Raw genomic sequence first — 24,154 nt, 5'->3', positions numbered from 1 at the left:
GGCAGGCAGACCAGGCAGTTCCCTAGCGCCCCTGCTCGTCCAGGGGCCCCCACCTGAGCCAGTGGCGTGCCGTTAATAGCTGCACAACACACAGCTGCTGAGTGGCCTGGCGCCGCCCCATCCCTGATTCAACTTATCGGCATCATGGATGCTGATACAGTTGAAAGCACTGATGGAGGAGAGAGCGTCTGCTGATGCTCCCTCTCCCATCACTCCCCCTTTGACTTAGTAGGCGCGCGATGATGACACTTCAGGGGTAAGTATTGTGCGAGTGTGTATGCATTATTGTGTGTGTGTGTGAGAGTGCAGGGCCTGAATTATAGTGTGTGTGTCTGCACTATACTGTGTGTTCGGGGATGGAGATGCACTGTACTATGTGTTGGGGGATGGAGCTGAACTGTACTGTGTGTTGGGGGACGGAGCTGCCCTGTTCTGTGTGTTGGGGAAGGGAGCTGCACTGTACTAAGTGTTGGGGGAGCTGCACTATACTGTGTGTTGGGGGGAGCTGTACTGTGTGCTGGGGACAAGCTGTACTGTGCGCTGGGTAGGAGCTCCACTGTGTGCTGGGGAGGAGCTGCACTGTACTGTGTGTTGGGAGGAGCTGCACTATAGTGTGTGCTCAGAGTGAGATACACTCTACTGTGTGTTGGGGAGCTGCACTGTCAATGTGTTTGGGGGGAGCTGTACTATAGTTTGTGTGTGGAGGGGGCTGCACTATTCTGTGCGTAGGGAGCTGCACTATACAATGTGTTTAGGGGCGAGCTGCACTATAATGTGGAGGGGGATGCATTATACTGTGTGTTTGGAGGGGGCTAGATTATACTGTGTGTAGGAGAGATGTACTATACTGTGTGTGGGGGGCTGCATTATATTGTCTGTGTAGCTGCAGTATACTGTGTGTTTGTGGGGCTGCAGTATATTCTGAGGAGGGCCTCAGAATGAAGGGGGCTGCAGTATACTGTGAGGGGGCTATATTATACTCTATCAAGGACCACGGGGAGTGCATTATACTGTATCGAGGACTATCTGTCCCCATCATTCTTTCTCAGCTGGTGTAAAGAAACTCGGGAACAGGCGTCTAACAACTTCAGTGCCGTCGATCACGCTTGTTTAACGACCTGAACTCTGCAACTATAAATACAGCCAAAATATTTGTGTGATGTGGAATATGTGAGCATTTGGGACCCCACTTTCTCTAAAACCGGCCCTGCTAGTAGCGTGTCAGACATGTAAATCATTCAGCCGCGGCAATAAAAACTAAATTTCCAAGCACTAAAAAATACTCGGAGGACCCCCGAGCATGCTCGGGAAATTTCGAGTAACGAGTATATTCGCTCATCACTAAACGTAATATTTTCGCATACCTAAAGGGTTAATGTGAAGATTTGTTTGACAAAATAGAGACACTTCTGGGAGAAGTGGTTTCTGCAAGAGTTTAATAAGGTTTGGGTCCTACGTCTGGATCTTATCTGATCTCTTTCATGTATATTTCGAATCTTAGGGCAGCTGCAAACAAGCGATTTTTGGTCCAAGTACGATCCAAGAAAACATCAGATCGCCCCCTGACCAATGTTATGCTATGGGACTGTGCACATATTCGCTTTTCTCCTTGAACAGCGTCTTTCCAATCGCTGTGTGCCAAAGTTGGAGCTGATATTTGGATCGCACTCCACCATGTAAGTCAATGAGTGCGTGGGTAACATCGGACTGCATTCGGATGACAACTGAGTGCCGTCCAATTTCCGTGGCCTAAGAGAATGGAGAAGATGGAGACATTTTTGTCCTCATCTTCTCATCCGAGAGAATCGGATCACACGCTGAGCAGTGTGATTTGCGTAAAGAACCTGATTCTCTTGGATCAATCTACGGCCGTTTGCTCCTGCCCTTACACTGAGGACTCGCTGTGGTTTATTGTTATTTCATCCCGTGTCATCATCTGTATTAATGCGGCAGTTTCTGTCACTACTGTCCCCCACATCATCAGCTACACATTGATTATTATAATAAAAACCATGGCCCCGACTCATCCAGGCTGCTGGGATTTTTACACCTCTTAATGAATTTGGAGCATCGTTCAGCTGCTGTGTGCCACAGACGGAAATGCACAGCAGTCTGGGGCTTGCTTATTACACTCAATTCTGTACTGAACACATTGTCTTTCGCTGACATTACATGTGCTATTCCTGTATATTTAGCTCAGAGTAAAAATTAACACCATATAGAGAGAACACGTGCTCTAAGGGACATATATATATCCACGACTCACAGGAGGGAGGGGCTGTCACTTGGGTTTTCTTCTTCACTCTCGGAGGACTTCGCAGATTGCACACAGACTTCAGACGAGATGGACATCTGGGATGCAAGTTAATCACCACGTGTTGCTTCCAGAGACGCTTATGACAGAGACAGACACCATTTACCATTCAGTATCTCAGGAAAGATGGGGAACAATCTTTGATATGGAAAAATGGGCATTCTCTTTGTAACTATTTTACCTATTTTATGTTTTGCTGCAATGATGCTTTTTGGTGGACAATCCAATAAACCACATTTTTTCTAAAAAATATCATGACATTTTCTTTAGAATATTGCATCTAGTAAAGAGTCCTGAATAAATAAATATACGGACTATTCTTAACAGGGGTCTAAAACATAATTTGTCATGCGTGCTTGGCTATGCTCAATCCGAACTTTGCGCACTTTTTAAAATGCTGTCTGTGCTCGCTAGGACTGGCATAAGGGCGACAAAAGTCACAGCATGGCCGTTTTACAACTGAAAACTGGAAAAAACTGCGCGATTAATGAGGGACCAAGTGTCCAGAGCTGTAGTCACAATTCTGATTGTTGGCAGATAAAAATCCTAGTGGGAGCATCCCAGAAACATGAACAGAAAGGATCCACTCTATACATGTCATACAAACATGGCTCTGCTCTGTATGCATTACACATAAACAGCTCTGGTCTGTACACACGCTGCTCTGCTCCGTATGCATTATACAGACACGGCTTCGCTCTGTACACATCATACACATATGGCTCCGCACACCTCATACACACGCGGCTCTACTCCGTACACCTCATACACACATGGCTCCGCTCATCTCGGTCACACTGCTCCACTCCGTAAAACTTGTACACATGCGGCTCCACTCTATACACAGGCTGCTCTGTACGCATTATACAGACACGGCTCCGCTCCGTACACACATGGCTCCAATCCGTACACCTCGTACATACGTGGCACCACTCTGTACACAGGCTGCTCTGCTCTGTACGCATTATACAGACACGGCTCTGCTCTGTACACCTCGTACAAACTCCGCTCCGTACATCTCGTACACACACATGGCTCCACTCCGTACCCCTCGTACACACACGGCTCCGCTCCGTACACCTCGTACACACACGGCTCCGCTCCATACACCTCGTACACACACGGCTCCACTCCGTACACCTTGACACACGGCTTCGTTCCGTACACCTCGTACACACGCGGCTCCGCTCCGTACACCTCATACACACACGGCTCCGCTCCGTACACACATGGCTCCGCTCCATACACCTCGTACACACACGGCTCCTCTCCGTGCACCTCGTACACACACGTCTCCGCTCCGTACACCTCGTACACACACGGCTCCGCTCCGTACAACTCGTACACACACGGCTCCGCTCCGTACACCTCGTACACACACGTCTCCGCTCCGTACACCTCGTACACACACGGCTCCTCTCCGTGCACCTCGTACACACACGTCTCCGCTCCGTACACCTCGTACACACACGGCTCCGCTCCATACAACTCGTACACACACGGCTCCGCTCCATACAACTCGTACACACAGGGCTCCGCTCCATACAACTCGTACACACACGGCTCCGCTCCATACAACTCGTACACACAGGGCTCCGCTCCATACAACTCGTACACACACGGCTCCGCTCCGTACAACTCGTACACACAGGGCTCCGCTCCGTACAACTAGTACACACAGGGCTCCGCTCCGTACAACTCGTACACACACGGCTCCGCTCCGTACAACTCGTACACACACGGCTCCGCTCCGTACACCTTGACACACGGCTTCGTTCCGTACACCTCGTACACACGCGGCTCCGCTCCGTACACCTCATACACACACGGCTCCGCTCCGTACACACATGGCTCCGCTCCATACACCTCGTACACACACGGCTCCTCTCCGTGCACCTCGTACACACACGTCTCCGCTCCGTACACCTCGTACACACACGGCTCCGCTCCGTACAACTCGTACACACACGGCTCCGCTCCGTACACCTCGTACACACACGTCTCCGCTCCGTGCACCTCGTACACACACGGCTCCTCTCCGTGCACCTCGTACACACACGGCTCCGCTCCGTACACCTCGTACACACACGGCTCCGCTCCGTACAACTCGTACACACACGGCTCCGCTCCATACAACTCGTACACACAGGGCTCCGCTCCATACAACTCGTACACACACGGCTCCGCTCCATACAACTCGTACACACAGGGCTCCGCTCCGTACAACTCGTACACACAGGGCTCCGCTCCGTACAACTCGTACACACAGGGCTCCGCTCCGTACAACTAGTACACACAGGGCTCCGCTCCGTACAACTCGTACACACACGGCTCCGCTCCGTACAACTCGTACACACACGGCTCCGCTCCGTACAACTCGTACATACACGGCTCCGCTCCGTACACCTCGACACACAGCTTCGTTCCGTGCACCTCGTACACACACGGCTCTGCTCCGTACACCTCGTACACACACGGCTCTGCTCCGTACACCTCGTACACACACGGCTCTGCTCCGTACACCTCGTACACACACGGCTCTGCTCCGTACACCTCGTACACACACGGCTCTGCTCCGTACACCTCGTACACACACGGCTCTGCTCCGTACACCTCGTACACACACGGCTCTGCTCCGTACACCTCGTACACACACGGCTCTGCTCCGTACACCTCGTACACACACGGCTCTGCTCCGTACACTTCGTACACACACGGCTCTGCTCCGTACACCTCGTACACACACGGCTCTGCTCCGTACACCTCGTACACACACGGCTCTGCTCCGTACACTTCGTACACACACGGCTCTGCTCCGTACACCTCGTACACACACGGCTCTGCTCCGTACACCTCGTACACACACGGCTCCGCTCCGTACACCTCGTACACACAGGACTCCGCTCCATACAACTCGTACACACAGGACTCCGCTCCGTACACCTCGTACACACAGGGCTCCGCTCCGTACACCTACGTCTCTGCTCCACACACCTCGTACACACACGGCTCTGCTACATCCACACTGTACCTCTATCCTGACCCCCACACAGAAACTTCCCCTCATCCAGCACTATGACAACCAGCACAGCAGAGTCCTGCATACACTGAGGCCCCTGATCATGTGACCCCTGACTCCTCCCCTCCTGTGACCTCATCACAGGTCCTGTGCGCACAGAACAGCCATATATGTGGTGTGCGGCTCTGCAGGTGGAGGTAGGTGCTGGAGATTCCCCATTACTGGGCGCAGGGGACATTAACCCCTTAGTGACCGCCAATACGTATTTTTACTGACCTGAGATATAAGAGAATTACCTCCCCATACAGGTGACAATCCAGCAGCTGTCGGCTGTACACTATATAGCTGACAACCTATGGCATGAGCCACACTCAGTGTTGGCACCAAACATGGCTTTTTAACCCCTTTAATGCTGCTGTCAATAGTAACTGCAGCATTTAAATGGTTAACAGATTGTGGCTTCTCCTTTTTTGTCCCCATGGGCACCCTGAGATCATGATTGTGTGGTCCTGATGTTTGCCATGGCAGTTCACAGCCAAACAGCAAGGTTAGAGTCTGCCGGCTACAGTGACCTGTTAAGTGACATTTAGGTGGTAAAAATAAACTTCATTCCTGTCATGTCACTTTGCATTAATTCCTGAAACCAATTTTGAATACATTGAGGGGTGCTGTTTTTAAAATATCACTTTTGGGGGTTTCCAGTATCTAGGACCCCCAAAGTCACTTCAAAACTGAACAGGTCCCTAAAAAAATAAGTTTAGTACATTTCCTTGAAAAAAATGAAAAATTCCTGCTACATTTATAAACCTAAAATGCTAACAAAATAAAAGAACATTTTGCAAATGGCGCTTATGTAAAGCAGAGGTGGGAAATGTTATTTATTAATGTTTTACTGTGGTATAACTATCTCGATTAAAGGGATAATCATTCAGTGTTTGAAAATTGCTAATTTAAATTTTTTTTTTTTACAAATTTCTGATATTTTTATAAAATAAAGGAAAACATATCAACCGAAGTTTACCATTACCATAAAGTATAATATATCACGAAAAACAGTCTCAAAATCAATTGGATATATATAAGCCTTCCTGTGATTAGGGTCTCTGTGGTGATGACTAGGGTTGAGCGAAACGGGTCTGCCAGATTCAGAAGTCGCCGACTTTTGGCAAAGTCGGGTTTCATGAAACCCGACCCCGTCCCCTGTGTGGGTCGGCCATGAGGTCGGCGATCTTCTGAACTGGAATCGGAATTCCGATACCGAGTTCCGATATGTTTAAGATATCGGAAATCGGTATCGGAATTCATATTTAAGTGTAAAATAAAGAATAAAAATAAAAAATATTGCTATACTCACCCTCGGACGCGCCCTGGTTCTCACTGGCAGCCTTCCTTCCTAAGAATCAGCGCCTGAAGGGCATTCGATGACGTCGCGGCTTGTGATTGGTTGCGTGAGCCGTCACATGGGCGTCACGCGACCAATCACAAGCCGCTACGTCATCGAAGGTCCTTTAGGCGCTAATTCTTAGGAAGGAAGCGTCCGAGGGTGCGTCCGAGGGTGAGTATATTCCTAATAGGTATATACTCACCCTCGGACGCGCCCTGGTTCTAACCCGCAGCCTTCCTTCCTAAGAATCAGCGCCTGAAGGACCTTAGATGACGTCGCGGCTTGTGATTGGTCGAGTGACGCCCATGTGACCACTCACGCGACCAATCACAAGCCGCGACGTCATCGAAGGCCCTTCAGGCGCTGATTCTTAGGAAGGAAGGCTGCCGGTGAGAACCAGGGCGCGTCCGAGGGTGAGTATAGCAATATTTTTTATTTTGATTCTTTATTTTACACTTAAATATGGATCCCAGGGCCTGAAGGCGAGTTTCCTCTCCTTCAGACGCTGGGAACCATTAGAAACCCAATGCACTGCATTGGGTTTCGTGTTTCGGCCGACCCAGACCCCGACTTTTCTATAGGATCGGCCGATTTCACTCGACCCGACTTTTGAAAAAGTCGGGTTTCGTGAAACCCGACCCGATCCTATAAAAAGAAAAGACGCTCAACCCTAGTGATGACCCCACATGGTCCGAGGGGCAAGTTCCTTAGTTGATGTAAACTTGCCCCTTGGACCATGTGGGGTCATCACAACAGAGACCCTAATCACAGGACAATAAAACAATCCTTATCTAAGAATTGGCCCAATATTTATGGAAGTAACTGTTTATCACCCATGGTAATTCTGCTTCATGTCACCTGGCTTGTCCATGGGTTTTTCCCCCCTTTTTTTTTTTTTTCTACACTATGTTGTGCATAAATATGTGATTCTTCAGAATTTGTTTTAGTCTTTGCCTGATGAAGAGACGTATGTAGTCTCGAAAGCTTGCAACTTGTTACCATCTTTTCAGTTAGCCATTAAAAGGTATCAACCACTGAGGACTCTCAATTCTAAATATTTTTCTATTTACTGGCTAACACGGTACCAAGATATATATCTTTCCTGTATTATAATAATAATCTCTGTAATGGGACTGTGTGTTATACCGGGGGCAGGACGGGGCCATGACTGGATGTAGTGATCATGTGACGCCGGTAACAGCTCCGGAGATTTCTTACATGGGATCTTTATGATGTTACATCGTCATCTTCTCCCCATTCAGGTCCCTACAATATTGGATCCTCTCAGTGGAGATCTTCTATATAAGAGACTTCTCATGAGTGACCCTACAAGGATGGAGAGGGACAGGGACAAGATGGCGGAGAGTATATTACACCTCACCCTAGAGATCCTCTTCCGGCTTACTGGAGAGGTGAGAGATTCTGATGACGTCACATTACATCATTCTTATCTATGGGAATAACAGATGGACAGAACTGGAGAGGTGAGGACTCTGGAAATGTCTGTAGTGAGATTTATTAATGTGTCTCTCCATAACCAGGATTACACAGTAGTGAAGAAGACCTCTAGTGAGCGCTGTCAGGACCCTGTGTCTGAGGGATGGGGAAGACCCCTGAGCCCAATCACGGGATCTCCGCCTCGCCTCCTGATACATGAGGACATCAATGACCAGAAGATCCTAGAACTCACCTACAAGATGATTGAGCTGCTGACTGGAGAGGTGACACTGCTGGGGATGCTGGGACATTATACAGTAATGCTATGGAGGAATCGGGGGGATGACTGTATCATTGTATGTATCAGGTTCCTATAAGGTGTCAGGATGTCACCGTCTATTTCTCCATGGAGGAGTGGGAGTATCTAGAAGGACACAAAGATCTGTACAAGGACGTCATGATGGAGGTTCCCCAGCCCCTCACATCACCAGGTTATAGACAGGACTAAATACACACGGCCTATAATTATCTGTATGTAAAGAATAAATTCAGTTTTTATATGTGTTTCCTCCAGTTCTATCCAGTAAGAGGACAACACCAGAGAGATGTCCCCGTCCTCTTCTTCTACAGGACCGTAAACAAGAAGATCCCAATGTTCCTCAGGATCATCAGGTAGATGGAGAGAAGGTGTCATGAGATCTCCCCTATGATGTGTAGAAGCTGTGAAGGTCTTGTGTTCAGTCTTGTTTTATCCACCAGTATTATACACTGAACAGACAATTTATTAGACCCCCACCCTTTCTTAACTAGAACTATTCTGTTTGGAAATTATACACATGATATATAAATGAGTAAAAAAAAAAACAACAAACTAACTGAAACTCATGTTTTTATGTGGAATGATATCCAGACTATACTGAGATTATTTAAAGTGAATTTGTCACCTCCCCACCCAGGGCGTTTTTAAGTAAAAGAGCCCCCTTCAGCAGCACTAAGGCTTGGTTCACATTGCGTTCAGGGGCAACGTTAAACGGAGTACGTTACACCGCGGCATAACGAGGTGTAACGTACTCCGTTAACGCCGCCATTGAATGCAATGTCGGATGCATCGCCTAGCGCACGCCCAGAATGGGCGTGCGCTAGTGATGCGCCGTCATTGAGTGACGGACCCGAGACGCTGGCTGCAGTGTTTCCGGGTCCGTCACTGCTAGCGCAGATGGAGCTAGCAGAAGCTCCATCTGCGCTAGCGTGATGTAGCACAGGCACTTGCGCTAGCAGCAGCCCGTTCAGCACATACGCTAACGCAATGTGACCCTAGCCTAAGGCTGCATTCTGTGAAGGTGGCTCTTATGTTTAGTAACCCTAGGAATGCTGAAATACACTGTGTGCAGAATTATTAGGCAAGTTGTATTTGAGAGGATTATTTTTATTATTGATCAACAACTATGTTCTCAATCAACCCAAAAGCTTAATATTTTTGGAAGTTGGAGAGGGTTTTTTTTAGATTTGGCTATCTTAGGAGGATATCTGTTTGTGCAGGTAACTATTACTGTGCAGAATTATTAGGCAACTTAATAAAAACCAAATATATTCCCATCTCACTTGTTTATTTTCACCAGGTGAACCAATATAACTGCACAAAATATAGAAATAAACATGTCTGACATGCAAAAACAAAACCCCAAAAAATTAGTGACCAATATAGCCACCTTCTTTATGATGACACCCAACAGCCTTTCATCCATAGATTGTCAGTTGCTTGATCTGTTTACGATCAACATTGCATGCAGCAGCCACCACAGCCTCCCACTGTTCCGAGAGGTGTACTGTTTTCCCTCCCTGTAGATCTCACATTTTATGACGGACCACAGGCTCTCTATCGGGTTCAGGTCAGGTGAACAAGAGAGCCATGTCATTATTTTTTCTTCTTTGAGACCTTTACTGGCCAGCCACGCTGTGGAGTAGTTGGAGGCATGTGATGGAGCATTGTCCTGCATGAAAATCTTGTTTTTCTCGAACGATACCGACTTCTTCCTGTACCACTGCTTGAAGAAGTTGTCTTCCAGAAACTGGCATTTGAGCTTCACTCTATCCTCAACCTGAAAAGGTCCCACAAGTTCACCTTTGATGATACTGGCCCATACCAGTACCCCACCTCCACCTTGCTGGCGTCTGAGTCGGAGTGGAGCTCACTGCCCTTTGCTGATCCAGCCTCTGGCCCATCAAGAGTCACTCTCATTTCATAAGTACATAAAACCTTTGAAAAGTCAGTCTTCAGATATTTCTTGGCCCAGTCTTGACATTTTATTTTATGTTTCTTGTTCAAAGGTGGTCGTTTTTCAGCCTTCCATACCTTGGCCATGTCCCTGAGTATCACACACCTTGAGCTTTTTGCTACTCCAGTAACGCTGCAGCTCTGAAATATGGCAAAACTGGTGGCAAATGGCATCTTGGCAGCTTCACGCTTGAATTCCCTCAATTCATGGGCAGTTATTTCTCCAACGCCTCATTGGGGGACACAGACCATGGGTGTATGCTGCTGCCACTAGGAGGCTGACACTAAGTGATACAAAGAAAGTTCTCTCCTCCTCTGCAGTATACACCCTCCTGCTGGCTCATCTAACCAGTTATTGCTTAGTGTCTGCAGGAGGCACTTGGGTCTGGTTCAGACCCCAATGTTTTTATTTTATTTTTTACTTTTCTGTAAATTTTTATTTTTTAATTAACGGAGTGAAGGGGGCAATGGATCCTTTCAAGGTTCCGATCTCCCCCGAATCATCAACAGGTGAGCACGCCGAGTATACCTTCCCGTACCCTCTCCTGCGACGCGGGAAGCCATGCCTGAGCTCACTTCAGGGGCAACGGTTCCTTCGAGTCCCGGTCTCCCCACACCAGCAACGGGCGAGCACATGGAGTGTCGCCTCCACGTATCCTCTCCTGGAGCCAGGCCTACAGCCAGACAACTGGCCCTGTCCACCGGGGGCTGAACTCCGTGGATGTACAGAGGCCCCTCTCTCTTTGGCGTCCGAGCAGCCCCCACTGTCCCACCACTGTTAAAGCGGATGGCACAAGGAGGCGGACGGTTCCTATCCACCTCCCTAACAAAGGGATGATGGATTGAGGTTTATCCCTCTATCCCTGCACCATCCACGCTGCAATACCTGACCTGCAGCAGAACAATATAGTGTGCGCGCTTCCTCTGCGCTAAAACTCAGTCATCGCGGCGGCTCCATGCCGGGACGCACACCGATGGTTAGTGGATCCAATCAGCGATGGGACTCTGCAGTGGGATATTCACATGCTGACAGGCAGCCTCAGCTTCCCTGTGGCCCACCTCCCTGAGGTAATGCTCCGGCCGGCTGCACAAATTTAGCCCCCGGTTTCGGCCGATGTGTAGGCTGCATCCCGGAAGCTGTGCCCACACTATGGCGCGCTAAGGCTGCTCCGCCCACCTTGAATCCCTCCGTGAACCCTCTGTGGCTCGGAGTGCCTGCAGGACCAATATTTTCTGATCCCTCACCAATGATTTGCTGAGAAAAAGTCTCGGAATATGGATCGGATATTGCCTTGGTTCTGGACTCACCAGAACTTCAGAAAAGGATGGATTCGCCTATTTATATAATTAACCAATCTCTGTAGATTGACGAGGACTTCGGTTCTACTCTAGATCATGCAGTGTCCATCATGAGGAAACTAAACCCCCTCGCAGAGCATTTGCCATTCACCCGGACAGGGAGCGTCCGGATAAGCGATCTGCTGGACAGAAACCTGGGCAAGCGCGGTATCCTTTTTCAGCCGATATGCAAACACGTGGGGTGTTCCCTCTACGTATTCACACCTAAGACGTGAGATGCCATGCCTGGCCTGATTGTTAAGGGCGACGGGTCCTTTTAACCCCTCTGTGACCTTATACGTACTATCCCGTCCAGGTGCCCTGGGCCTATCTGACCCTGGACGGGATAGTACGTCATAGTGATCGGCAGCGCTCACGGGGGGAGCGCGGCCGATCGCGGCCGGGTGTCAGCTGCTTATCGCAGCTGACATCCGGCACTATGTGCCAGGAGCGGTCACGGACCGCCCCCGGCACATTAACCCCTGGCACACCGTGATCAAAGATGATCGCGATGTGCCGGCGGTACAGGGAAGCATCGCGCAGGGAGGGGGATCCCTGCGGGCTTCCCTGAGCCCCCCGCAGCAACGCGATGTGATTGCGTTGCTGCGAGGGTCTTACCTCCCTCCCTCCCTGCTCCAGGCCCGGATCCAAGATGGCCGCGGATCGGGGTCCTGCAGGGAGGGAGGTGGCTTCACAGAGCCTGCTCAGAGCAGGCACTGTGAAGCCTGCAGCACTGTAAGTCAGATCAGTGATCTGACAGAGTGCTGTGCAAACTGTCAGATCACTGATCTGTGATGTCCCCCCCTGGGACAAAGTAAAAAAGTTAAAAAAAATTTTTTCCAAATGTGTAAAAAAAAATAAAAAAAAATATTCCAAAATAATGAAAAAAAAAAAAAATATTATTCCCATAAATACATTTCTTCATCTAAATAAAAAAAAAAAACCAATAAAAGTGCACATATTTAGTATCGCCGCGTCCGTAGCGACCCGACCTATAAAACTGGCCCGCTAGTTAACCCCTTCAGTAAACACCTTAAGAAAAAGAAAAAAAAACAAGGCAAAAAACAATGCTTTATTATCATACCGCCGAACAAAAAGTGGAATAACACGCGATCAAAAAGACAGATATAAATAACCATGGTACCGCTGAAAACTTCATCTTGTCCCGCAAAAATCGAACCGCCATACAGCATCATCAGCAAAAAAATAAAAAAGTTATAGTCCTGAGAATAAAGCGATGCAAAAATAATTATTTTTTCTGTAAAATAGTTTTTATCGTATAAAAGTGCCAAAACATAAAAAAAGATATAAATGAGGTGTCGCTGTAATCGTACTGAACCGAAGAATAAAACTTCTTTATCAATTTTACCAAACGCGGAACGGTATAAACGCCTCCCCCAAAAGAAATTAATGAATAGCTGGTTTTGGTCATTCTTCCTCACAAAAATCGGAATAAAAAGCAATCAAAATATGTCACGTGCCCGAAAATGTTACCAATAAAAACGTCAACTCGTCCCGCAAAAAACAAGACCTCACATGACTCTGTGGACCAAAATATGGAAAAATTATAGCTCTCAAAATGTGGTAACGCAAAAAATATTTTTTGCAATAAAAAGCATCTTTCAGTGTGTGACGGCTGCCAATCATAAAAATCCGCTAAATAACCTGCTATAAAAGTAAATCAAACCCCCCTTCATCACCCCCTTAGTTAGGGAAAAATTAAAAAAATGTATTTCCATTTTCCCATTAGGGCTAGAGTTAGGGCTAGAGTTAGGGCTAGGATTAGGGCTAGGGTTAGGGCTAGGGCTAGGGTTAAGGCTAGGGTTAGGGCTAGGGTTAGGGCTAGGGTTGGGGCTACAGTTAGGGTTGGGGCTAAAGTTAGGGTTAGGGTTTACATTAAATTTACAGTTGGGAATAGGGTTGGGATTAGGGTTAGGGGTGTGTCAGGGTTAGAGGTGTGGTTAGGGTTACCGTTGGAATTAGGGTTAGCGGTGTGTTTGGATTAGGGTTTCAGTTATAATTGGGGGGTTTCCACTGTTTAGGCACATCAGGGGCTCTCCAAACACGACATGGCGTCCGATCTCAATTCCAGCCAATTCTGCGTTGAAAAAGTAAAACAGTGCTCCTTCCCTTCCGAGCTCTCCCGTGTTCCCAAACAGGGGTTTACCCCAACATATGGGGTATCAGCGTACTCAGGACAAATAGGACAACAACTTTTGGGGTCCAATTTCTCCTGTTACCCTTGGGAAAATACAAAACTGGGGGCTAAAAAATAATTTTTGTGGGAAAACAAAAAGATTTTTTATTTTCACGGCTCTGCGTTATAAACTGTAGTGAAACACTTGGGGGTTCAAAGTTCTCACAACACATCTAGATAAGTTCATTGAGGGGTCTAGTTTCCAATATGGGGTCACTTGTGGGGGGTTTCTACTGTTTAGGTACATTAGGGGCTCTGCAAACGCAATGTGACGCCTGCAGACCAATCCATCTAAGTCTGCATTCCAAATGATGCTCCTTCCCTTCCGAGCCCTCCCATGCGCCCAAACGGTGGTTCCCCCCCACATATGGGGTATCAGCGTACTCAGGACAAATTGGACAACAACATTTAGGGTCCAATTTCTCCTGCTACCCTCGGGAAAATACAAAACTGGGGGCTAAAATATAATTTTTGTGGAAAAAAAATATTTTTTATTTGCACGGCTCTGCGTTATAAGCTGTAGTGAAATACTTGGGGGTTCAAAGCTCTCAGAACACATCTAGATGAGTTCCTTAGGGGGTCTACTTTCCAAAATGGTGTCACTTGTGGGGGGTTTCTACTGTTTAGGTACATTAGGGGCTCTGTAAACGCAATGTGACGCCTGCAGACCATTCCATCTAAGTCTGCATTCCCAAACGGTGGTTCCCCCCCACATATGGGGTATCAGCGCACTCAGGACAAATTGGACAACAACTTATGGGGTCCAATTTCTTCTCTTACCCTTCGGAAAATAAAAAATTGGGGGCGAAAAGATAATTTTTGTGAAAAAATATGATTTTTTATTTTTACGGTTCTGCATTATAAACTTCTGTGAAGCACTTGGTGGGTCAAAGTGCTCACCACACCTCTAGATAAGTTCCTTAGGGGGTCTACTTTCCAAAATGGTGTCACTTGTGGGGGGTTTCAATGTTTAGGCACATCAGTGGCTCTCCAAACGCAACATGGCGTCCCATCTCAATTCCTGTCAATTTTGCATTGAAAAGTCAAATTGCCCTCCTTCGCTTCCAAGCTCTATCATGCACCCAAACAGTGGTTTACCCCCACATATGGGGTATCAGCGTACTCAGGACAAATTGTACAACAACTTTTGGGGTCCATTTTCTCCTGTTACCCTTGGTAAAATAAATCAAATTGGAGCTGAAGTAAATTTTTTGTGAAAAAAAGTTAAATGTTCATTTTTATTTAAACATTCCAAAAATTCCTATGAAACACCTGAAGGGTTAATAAACTTCTTGAATGTGGTTTTGAGCACCTTGAGGGGTGCAGTTTTTAGAATGGTGTCACACTTGGGTATTTTCTATCATATAGACCCCTCAAAATGACTTCAAATGAGATGTGGTCCCTAAAAAAAAAATGGTGTTGTAAAAATGAGAAATTGCTGGTCAACTTTTAACCCTTATAACTCCCTAACAAAAAAAAATTTTGGTTCCAAAATTATGCCGATGTAAAGTAGACATGTGGGAAATGTTACTTATTAAGTATTTTGTGTGACATATCTCTGTGATTTAATTGCATAAAAATTCAAAGTTGGAAAATTGCGAAATTTTCAAAATTTTCGCCAAATTTCCGTTTTTTTCACAAATAAACGCAGGTACTATCAAAGAAATGTTACCACTATCATGAAGTACAATATGTCACGAGAAAACAATGTCAGAATCACCAGGATCCGTTGAAGCGTTCCAGAGTTATAACCTCATAAAGGGACAGTGGTCAGAATTGTAAAAATTGGCCTGGTCATTGACGTGCAAACCACCCTTGGGGGTAAAGGGGTTAAAGGACACCGATCTCCCCACACCAGCAATAGACGAGCACATGGAGTGTCGCCTCCATGTATCCTCTTCTACAGCCAGGCCTAACGCCGGACAACCAGCCCTGTCCACCCAGGTACCTTAACTCTGTGGATGTACAGAGGCTCCTTTTTTGACGTCCGAACACCCCATCTGCATCTCCACTATTTAGCAGATGATGCCAGAAGGCGGACGATCTTTTTCCACGTCACTGTTTAGAGGATGGTGGATCGAGGGTTCATCATTTTAACTCCGCACAGTCAAAAGAGAGCTGCAATAGTAAGAGACGGTTTTTCCTCCTTCTGCATGCAGCCGCGCATTCTGCCACTTGGCTTACTAACCGGGTAGAATCTCCTGTGGTATACCTACCAGTGTCCCTACCCGATGGATCATCAATTAAAAATACAACCGACTGTCAGATAGCAAATCTAGTTTGTTCCATTTCCCGGCCTCCAGTTCAGCGCTCTACCCTCCCTTAGCCATCGCATGTGTTGCTTGAGCAATGGTCTCTTGGTCAGAGACCTTAACTATTTTGTTTTCCTATAGACCCAACTAGCAGTGGATCAGTTGTCCAGGACGGTCTAGATCTAAGGGATCTTGGTTCTAAAATGGGGACCGAAAAGTAAGACCGACCCTGAACCTCAATTTTCTACCAAGCTTGACAAGGTCCCCCATCCTCGGATGGAGTTACCCCACTCAGCCATTACATCAACGGGAAAAGGTGAAGTTTCTGGCATCCACTGCCATTCGGGATGCTTACCTTCACATTCCCATGTTTTTCCCTCTTCAAAATTGCTTTGCTTTCCCTTTCGCAAACAGCATCTTCAAATCACGACCTTGTCCTTCGGCCTTGCTACCGCACCCAGAGTGTTTGCAAGGGTTATGGGGCTGTCATGTTCCTCTTGCACCCTAGAGGCGTGGTCGTCCTGCCCTATCTGGTCGACTTTCTAGCCGCTCATTCAGCCCGGCGCTGAGACGTCTATATCTCTTGCGATACCCTCTCTCTCCTAGGCTGGCAGCTAAACTTAGACAAGTTTTTCCACATTTCCAGCCCAGCAGATATCCTTTTTTGGTGATTCTCCCTTGAGACAAGGCCGTGCCCCTTTAACAGGGAGCTCGCACACTTGTTCACTCATCCCCTCATTCCATTCGATTTGCTAGGAGTGTTCTGAGGAAAATTGGTGACGACAATGGAAGTGGTTTCCTTCGCTCCTATGTTTTCTGCAGGTCAATCAGGCTTTCAGAGGGTAGTCTCTGAGCTCCTTCCTCATCCAGGGAAGATCTTTTCTCCCGGTTATTAGTGACTACCGATGCCAGTCCTCTCCTTCTGATCATTGTTCTGGGGATCCGAACGGTACAGCTAGTTCTACAGCAGGTCCACTGCCTTCTGGCGGGTCACCCCATCCGATTCAATTGGACAATCCCACGTCTGTGCCATATGTCAATCATCTAGCAGGTACCCACAGTCAGGCATCATGGCCGAGGTACCTCACATTCTCTGTTGGGCCACGATCTATCATTTGGTGATCTCGGCACTACACATCTCAGGTGTAGAACTCTGGGCGGCAGACACCGTCAGGGTCCCGCCTCATGTGAGTGGGAACTTCACCCGGAAGTCTTCCATCGGATCTGTCTTCTCTGGAGCACTCCAGATGTAGGTCGGATGACATCCAGACTGAACGCCAATGTACTCTAGTTCATGGATCGGCCTCCAGGTCCAAAAGCCATCGCAGTGCATGCTCTCGGTTTCCATGGTAACAGTTTCCTTCACCCCTCTTCCACTACTTCCCAGATCTTTTCGGAAGCAGGAAGGGCCCCAGTGATCCTGGGAGATCCGCACTGACCATGTCAGGTTTTTTTCTCGTTTGCTGAACTAGTATTTTTCCGTCTTAATGCAACAAAACTGCAAATATGGACTTCCTCGCAGGGAGTCTTCACATGTGGTTCTTCCCTATCGCATACCGTTAGATCTCTGGGACCTTAATGATCCTGGGAGTCTTACAGTAGATTGCTTTTTGATCCGGACAGAGTTTACTATCAGGGAAGATCGCCCTTTTTTCTCTGCGATCTCCTCATCTTGACGAGACTTTGAAGCTTGCCGCTCTGTTCTTTCAGACCTTTTTTCCCTTATTACCATCAAGGCAAGGTTGTCTACAGGCAATCCCCGTCCCTTGTTACCAAGGTAGTATCGTATTCCCACAGTTATGAGGGCATCGTTCTTCCCTCATCTCTTTCGGCACCAGTCCACATAACGGAATGGGTTCCCCATATTCTGGACGTGGTGAGTGCTCTGAGTAGGTACGTCTTGAGGACGGCGTCCTTCCGAAGGTTGGACACTTTATTTAGGCTACCTCACTGTAAGAGGACTGCTTCCTGACGGATACAGGAAGGGTTTAGCCGTTTCATCGGCCATGTTAGTGCAGCGCCCCAGAGACCTGGTCGTTGCAGTAATGTCGCTCTGCCGCTAAAGAGGGTGATGTTATGTCTGATTGCACTAAAGGAGTTCACCTCACCAGGTATCACAAGCACACATTACACTTCACACTCCGGCCACTAGGGGGAGCAAAAGGCACTATGTATTAGGCCACTCCTCACACTGGTAAAACTAGGGGTCGGATAGGAAGCTAGGACAGAACACAGCCTGGGGAGAGTCCAGGGAGGACCTGTCATGGGTGGGTTCCTGACAGGGGCCTAGCAGAACGATTAGAAAGCAACGGAACCGCGCCTGCACTACCTTACATACATAGTAACATAGTAACATAGTTAGGCCGAAAAAAGACATTTGTCCATCCAGTTCAGCCTATATTCCATCATAATAAGTACCCAGATCTACGTCCTTCTACAGAACCTAATAATTGTATGATACAATATTGTTCTGCTCCAGGAAGACATCCAGGCCTCTCTTGAACCCCTCGACTGAGTTCGCCATCACCACCTCCTCAGGCAAGCAATTCCAGATTCTCACTGCCCTAACAGTAAAGAATCCTCTTCTATGTTGGTGGAAAAACCTTCTCTCCTCCAGACGCAAAGAATGCCCCCTTGTGCCCGTCACCTTCCTTGGTATAAACAGATCCTCAGCGAGATATTTGTATTGTCCCCTTATATACTTATACATGGTTATTAGATCGCCCCTCAGTCGTCTTTTTTCTAGACTAAATAATCCTAATTTCGCTAATCTATCTGGGTATTGTAGTTCTCCCATCCCCTTTATTAATTTTGTTGCCCTCCTTTGTACTCTCTCTAGTTCCATTATATCCTTCCTGAGCACCGGTGCCCAAAACTGGACACAGTACTCCATGTGCGGTCTAACTAGGGATTTGTACAGAGGCAGTATAATGCTCTCATCATGTGTATCCAGACCTCTTTTAATGCACCCCATGATCCTGTTTGCCTTGGCAGCTGCTGCCTGGCACTGGCTGCTCCAGGTAAGTTTATCATTAACTAGGATCCCCAAGTCCTTCTCCCTGTCAGATTTACCCAGTGGTTTCCCGTTCAGTGTGTAATGGTGATATTGATTCCCTCTTCCCATGTGTATAACCTTACATTTATCATTGTTAAACCTCATCTGCCACCTTTCAGCCCAAGTTTCCAACTTATCCAGATCCATCTGTAGCAGAATACTATCTTCACTTGTATTAACTGCTTTACATAGTTTTGTATCATCTGCAAATATCGATATTTTACTGTGTAAACCTTCTACCAGATCATTAATGAATATGTTGAAGAGAACAGGTCCCAATACTGACCCCTGCGGTACCCCACTGGTCACAGCGACCCAGTTAGAGACTATACCATTTATAACCACCCTCTGCTTTCTATCACTAAGCCAGTTACTAACCCATTTACACACATTTTCCCCCAGACCAAGCATTCTCATTTTGTGTACCAACCTCTTGTGCGGCACGGTATCAAACGCTTTGGAAAAATCGAGATATACCACGTCCAATGACTCACCGTGGTCCAGTCTATAGCTTACCTCTTCATAAAAACTGATTAGATTGGTTTGACAGGAGCGATTTCTCATAAACCCATGCTGATATGGAGTTAAACAGTTATTCTCATTGAGATAATCCAGAATAACATCCCTCAGAAACCCTTCAAATATTTTACCAACAATAGAGGTTAGACTTACTGGCCTATAATTTCCAGGTTCACTTTTAGAGCCCTTTTTGAATATTGGCACCACATTTGCTATGCGCCAGTCCTGCGGAACAGACCCTGTCGCTATAGAGTCACTAAAAATAAGAAATAATGGTTTATCTATTACATTACTTAGTTCTCTTAGTACTCGTGGGTGTATGCCATCCGGACCCGGAGATTTATCTATTTTAATCTTATTTAGCCGGTTTCGCACCTCTTCTTGGGTTAGATTGGTGACCCTTAATATAGGGTTTTCATTGTTTCTTGGGATTTCACCTAGCATTTCATTTTCCACCGTGAATACCGTGGAGAAGAAGGTGTTTAATATGTTAGCTTTTTCCTCGTCATCTACAACCATTCTTTCCTCACTATTTTTTAAGGGGCCTACATTTTCAGTTTTTATTCTTTTACTATTGATATAGTTGAAGAACAGTTTGGGATTAGTTTTACTCTCCTTAGCAATGTGCTTCTCTGTTTCCTTTTTGGCAGCTTTAATTAGTTTTTTAGATAAAGTATTTTTCTCCCTATAGTTTTTTAGAGCTTCAATGGTGCCATCCTGCTTTAGTAGTGCAAATGCTTTCTTTTTACTGTTAATTGCCTGTCTTACTTCTTTGTTTAGCCACATTGGGTTTTTCCTATTTCTAGTCCTTTTATTCCCACAAGGTATAAACCGCTTACACTGCCTATTTAGGATGTTCTTAAACATTTCCCATTTATTATCTGTATTCTCATTTCTGAGGATATTGTCCCAGTCTACCAGATTAAGGGCATCTCTAAGCTGTTCAAACTTTGCCTTCCTAAAGTTCAATGTTTTTGTGACTCCCTGACAAGTCCCCCTAGTGAAAGACAGGTGAAACTGCACAATATTGTGGTCGCTATTTCCTAAATGCCCAACCACCTGCAGATTTGTTATTCTGTCAGGTCTATTAGATAGTATTAGGTCTAAAAGTGCTGCTCCTCTGGTTGGATTCTGCACCAATTGTGAAAGATAATTTTTCTTGGTTATTAGCAGAAACCTGTTGCCTTTATGGGTTTCACAGGTTTCTGTTTCCCAGTTAATATCCGGGTAGTTAAAGTCCCCCATAACCAGGACCTCATTATGGGTTGCAGCTTCATCTATCTGCTTTAGAAGTAGACTTTCCATGCTTTCTGTTATATTTGGGGGTTTGTAACAGACCCCAATGAGAATTTTGTTACCATTTTTCCCTCCATGAATTTCAACCCATATGGACTCGACATCCTCATTCCCTTCGCTAATATCCTCCCTTAAAGTGGACTTTAGACAAGACTTTACATAGAGACAAACCCCTCCTCCTCTCCGATTTTTACGATCCTTTCTAAACAGACTGTAACCCTGTAAGTTAACTGCCCAGTCATAGCTTTCATCTAACCATGTCTCGGTTATTCCCACTATGTCAAAGTTACCTGTAGATATTTCTGCTTCTAGTTCTTCCATCTTGTTTGTCAGGCTTCTGGCGTTTGCGAGCATGCAGTTTAGAGGATTTTGTTTTGTTCCAATCTCCTCACTGTGGATTGTTTTAGAAATGTTCTTACCTCCCTTCTGAGTATGTTTTCCTGGGTCGTCTTTGTTCGAGTCTAATGTTTTTCTTCCCGTCCCCTCTTCTTCTAGTTTAACGCCCTCCTGATGAGTGTAGCGAGTCTTCTGGCGAATGTGTGTTTCCCAGGTTTGTTGAGGTGTAGTCCGTCTCTGGCGAGGAGTCCATCATACCAGTAATTCACACCGTGGTCCAGGAATCCAAATCCTTGTTGTCTGCACCATCGTCTTAGCCAGTTGTTTGCATCAAGGATCCTGTTCCATCTCCTGGTGCCATGCCCGTCTACTGGAAGGATAGAAGAAAAAACTACCTGTGCATCCAGTTCCTTTACTTTCTTCCCCAACTCTTCAAAGTCCTTGCGGCGGTATCCTAAGAAAGGACAAGAAGAGAAGGATATTGTGGACAGTGAGAAACGAGATCAAGCACAAAGGAGAGCCAGTAGTAGTCGTGCCCCGAGAACGGCAACTTCCTACTGAGGCGCGTAGCCGGTGACCGGAACACCGAGGAAGTAACTGACTCTATGCCTTACTTCAAATACCGCAGGACAGTTAATTATAGGTTGGCTGTCTACCATATATCACCTAAGCAGACATAGGGGGCAAGCGTGGAGAGGGGCGTCTCTAGGGTCCCAAAATAGCTCCGAGCCTTCCCGTCAAATGGGTGCGTCCTAGCCAGATAAACTTGGGGGACGGAGAGAGAGAGAGAACGAGAAAGAACGAGAACAGAAGTTGTGAGGACTATCCCGAATGCTCAGCAGGGAAGAACTACAACACACAGGCGCTAGTGGTAGGCAACGATTTCCACTTGCAAAGGGAACTCTGGATGTGCCTTCGGACCGGCTGGTCTCAGACAGCCCAGTTGACAGTGCTCTGGATTGAGGATCCCGAAGCCTTCAGTAAAAGGTAAAGAGACTGCACCCATGTGTCCTCGTTATTGACTGCGCCTCACACCATTGCCACCTACACTACCGGGAAGCCCTGGGGACATACTTCACCTGTGGGAAGGTGTACAATCTAGCTGCCATCACATCACTCCAGTGGACCCCGAGCAGTGTCGGTCGACCTGACCGAATACCACAGGTGGCGTCACGAAACTTTGGCCGACTTTCATCATCCCTTTTATTGGACGCCCCTTAACAGGGTCACGGACTGGGTCCAGCCACCGTGACAACCCTAGAACTGAGACAGAGAGGACCGGTACCGAGTAACCCGCGGCCCTGCGGCTGGGGGCGCTCCATTAGCTTGGAGGATTTGTTACACCATCCAGGAATCGTTCCGTGTTAGATGTCAGCCTATCTCCCTGTCTATCGAGGTTTCTTGGATTCTAGGCACCAGGCGTCGGCACACCACGCCTGCAAGCTTGCGAGGTCGTCCAGTCCGCATGCATTCCTGAAGCATTATAATTCCCAGACTTCCACAGATGTGAGTCTGGACAGGCGGACTCTGCAGGCCGTGGTGGCGCACTTGTAAGTAGCGGTTACACAGGGCCTGATCTGATGTTGTCCCCACCCAGGGACTGCTTTGGGACATCCCACGGTCTGTGTCCCCAAGTGAGCCAATCATTGGGGGACACAGCTCCCACCCTGTTTTTAGCTTGTGCTTCTGTTATAATCTGACATGCTATACTCTCATATATATATAATGTGACATTCTATATGGTCACATGTTATTGATCTCCTACTGCTTTTGCATCGAACTGGTTAGCTGAGAGCCAGCAAGAGGGTGTATACTGCAGAGGAGGAGCTAACTTTCTTTGTATCACTTAGTGTCAGCCTCCTAGTGGCAGCAGCATACACCCACGGTCTGTGTCCCCCAATGATTGGCACTTATTTTGCGCCTTTTTTGCCCAACACGCTTTTTGCGACCCTGTTGGCTATTTGCCATGAAATGCTTGATTGTTCGGTGATCACGCTTCAAAAGTTTGGGAATTTCATGACTGCTGCATCCCTTTGCAAGACATCTCACAATTTTGGACTTTTCAGAGCCTGTCAAGTCTCTCTTCTAACCCATTTTGCCAAAGGAAAGGAAGTTGCCTAATAATTAAGCACACCTTATATAGGGTGTTGATGTCATTAGACAACACCCCTCCTCATTACAGAGATGTACATCACCTGATGTACTTAATTGGTAGTTGGCTCTCAAGCCTGAACAGCTTGGAGTAGGACAACATGTATAAAAAAAGTATCATGTGATCAAAATACAACTTGCCGAATAATTCTGCACACAGTGTAATCACTTTTATAAATTTTGCACCATATCTGTTTTGTCTCCCAGAGGTATGTCTTTTTCCCAGGTGTCAATCGCCTCCGAGATGTCAATCACATCCCCCTGTGTCCTACGGGCGCTGCCTCCTCTCTTTGTTGTGATGTCACCGGAGCCTGCGTGTAGTGGAGGCCACAAATCTCGCCCTGCAGGGTGTTATGATGTATTCACACTGCGGGGCTGGGAATCTGGCGCCTGCGCCTGTGCAGTGGAGTGGGTTACCGTGACCGTGCTCCATTGAAGATAGTGCCGAGATTTGTGAAGTCTCGCAAGACATTAGTATTACCTTCAATAGGGCACGGGGACCCGCTCCACTGCGAAGGTGCCAGATTCCCGGCCCCGCAGTGTGAATGCATCATAACACCCTGCAGGGCGGGATCTGTGGC

At 47.1% G+C, this 24,154-nt stretch overlaps 1 protein-coding gene across 1 annotated transcript in view; it reads left to right on the top strand.

Moving 5' to 3' along the window:
• The first annotated feature begins 5,492 nt into the window (after positions 1–5,492).
• The window catches only part of LOC138667026 (zinc finger protein OZF-like), a 32,878-nt gene continuing 14,216 nt past the window's right edge, over positions 5,493–24,154 (top strand). The window contains exons 1-5 of the mRNA XM_069755272.1: positions 5,493–5,530; positions 7,980–8,129; positions 8,259–8,438; positions 8,522–8,645; positions 8,729–8,826. Of these exons, the coding sequence (XP_069611373.1) occupies positions 5,504–5,530; positions 7,980–8,129; positions 8,259–8,438; positions 8,522–8,645; positions 8,729–8,826 (579 nt within the window). The 5' untranslated portion in view covers positions 5,493–5,503. The remainder of the gene's footprint in view (positions 5,531–7,979; positions 8,130–8,258; positions 8,439–8,521; positions 8,646–8,728; positions 8,827–24,154) is intronic.

The sequence above is a fragment of the Ranitomeya imitator genome, chromosome 2 (genome assembly GCF_032444005.1).
Source record: "Ranitomeya imitator isolate aRanImi1 chromosome 2, aRanImi1.pri, whole genome shotgun sequence".
Lineage (NCBI taxonomy): Eukaryota > Metazoa > Chordata > Amphibia > Anura > Dendrobatidae > Ranitomeya > Ranitomeya imitator.
The sequence above is the reverse complement of the archived record's forward strand: the minus strand, read 5'-3'. Positions and strand labels throughout refer to the sequence as shown.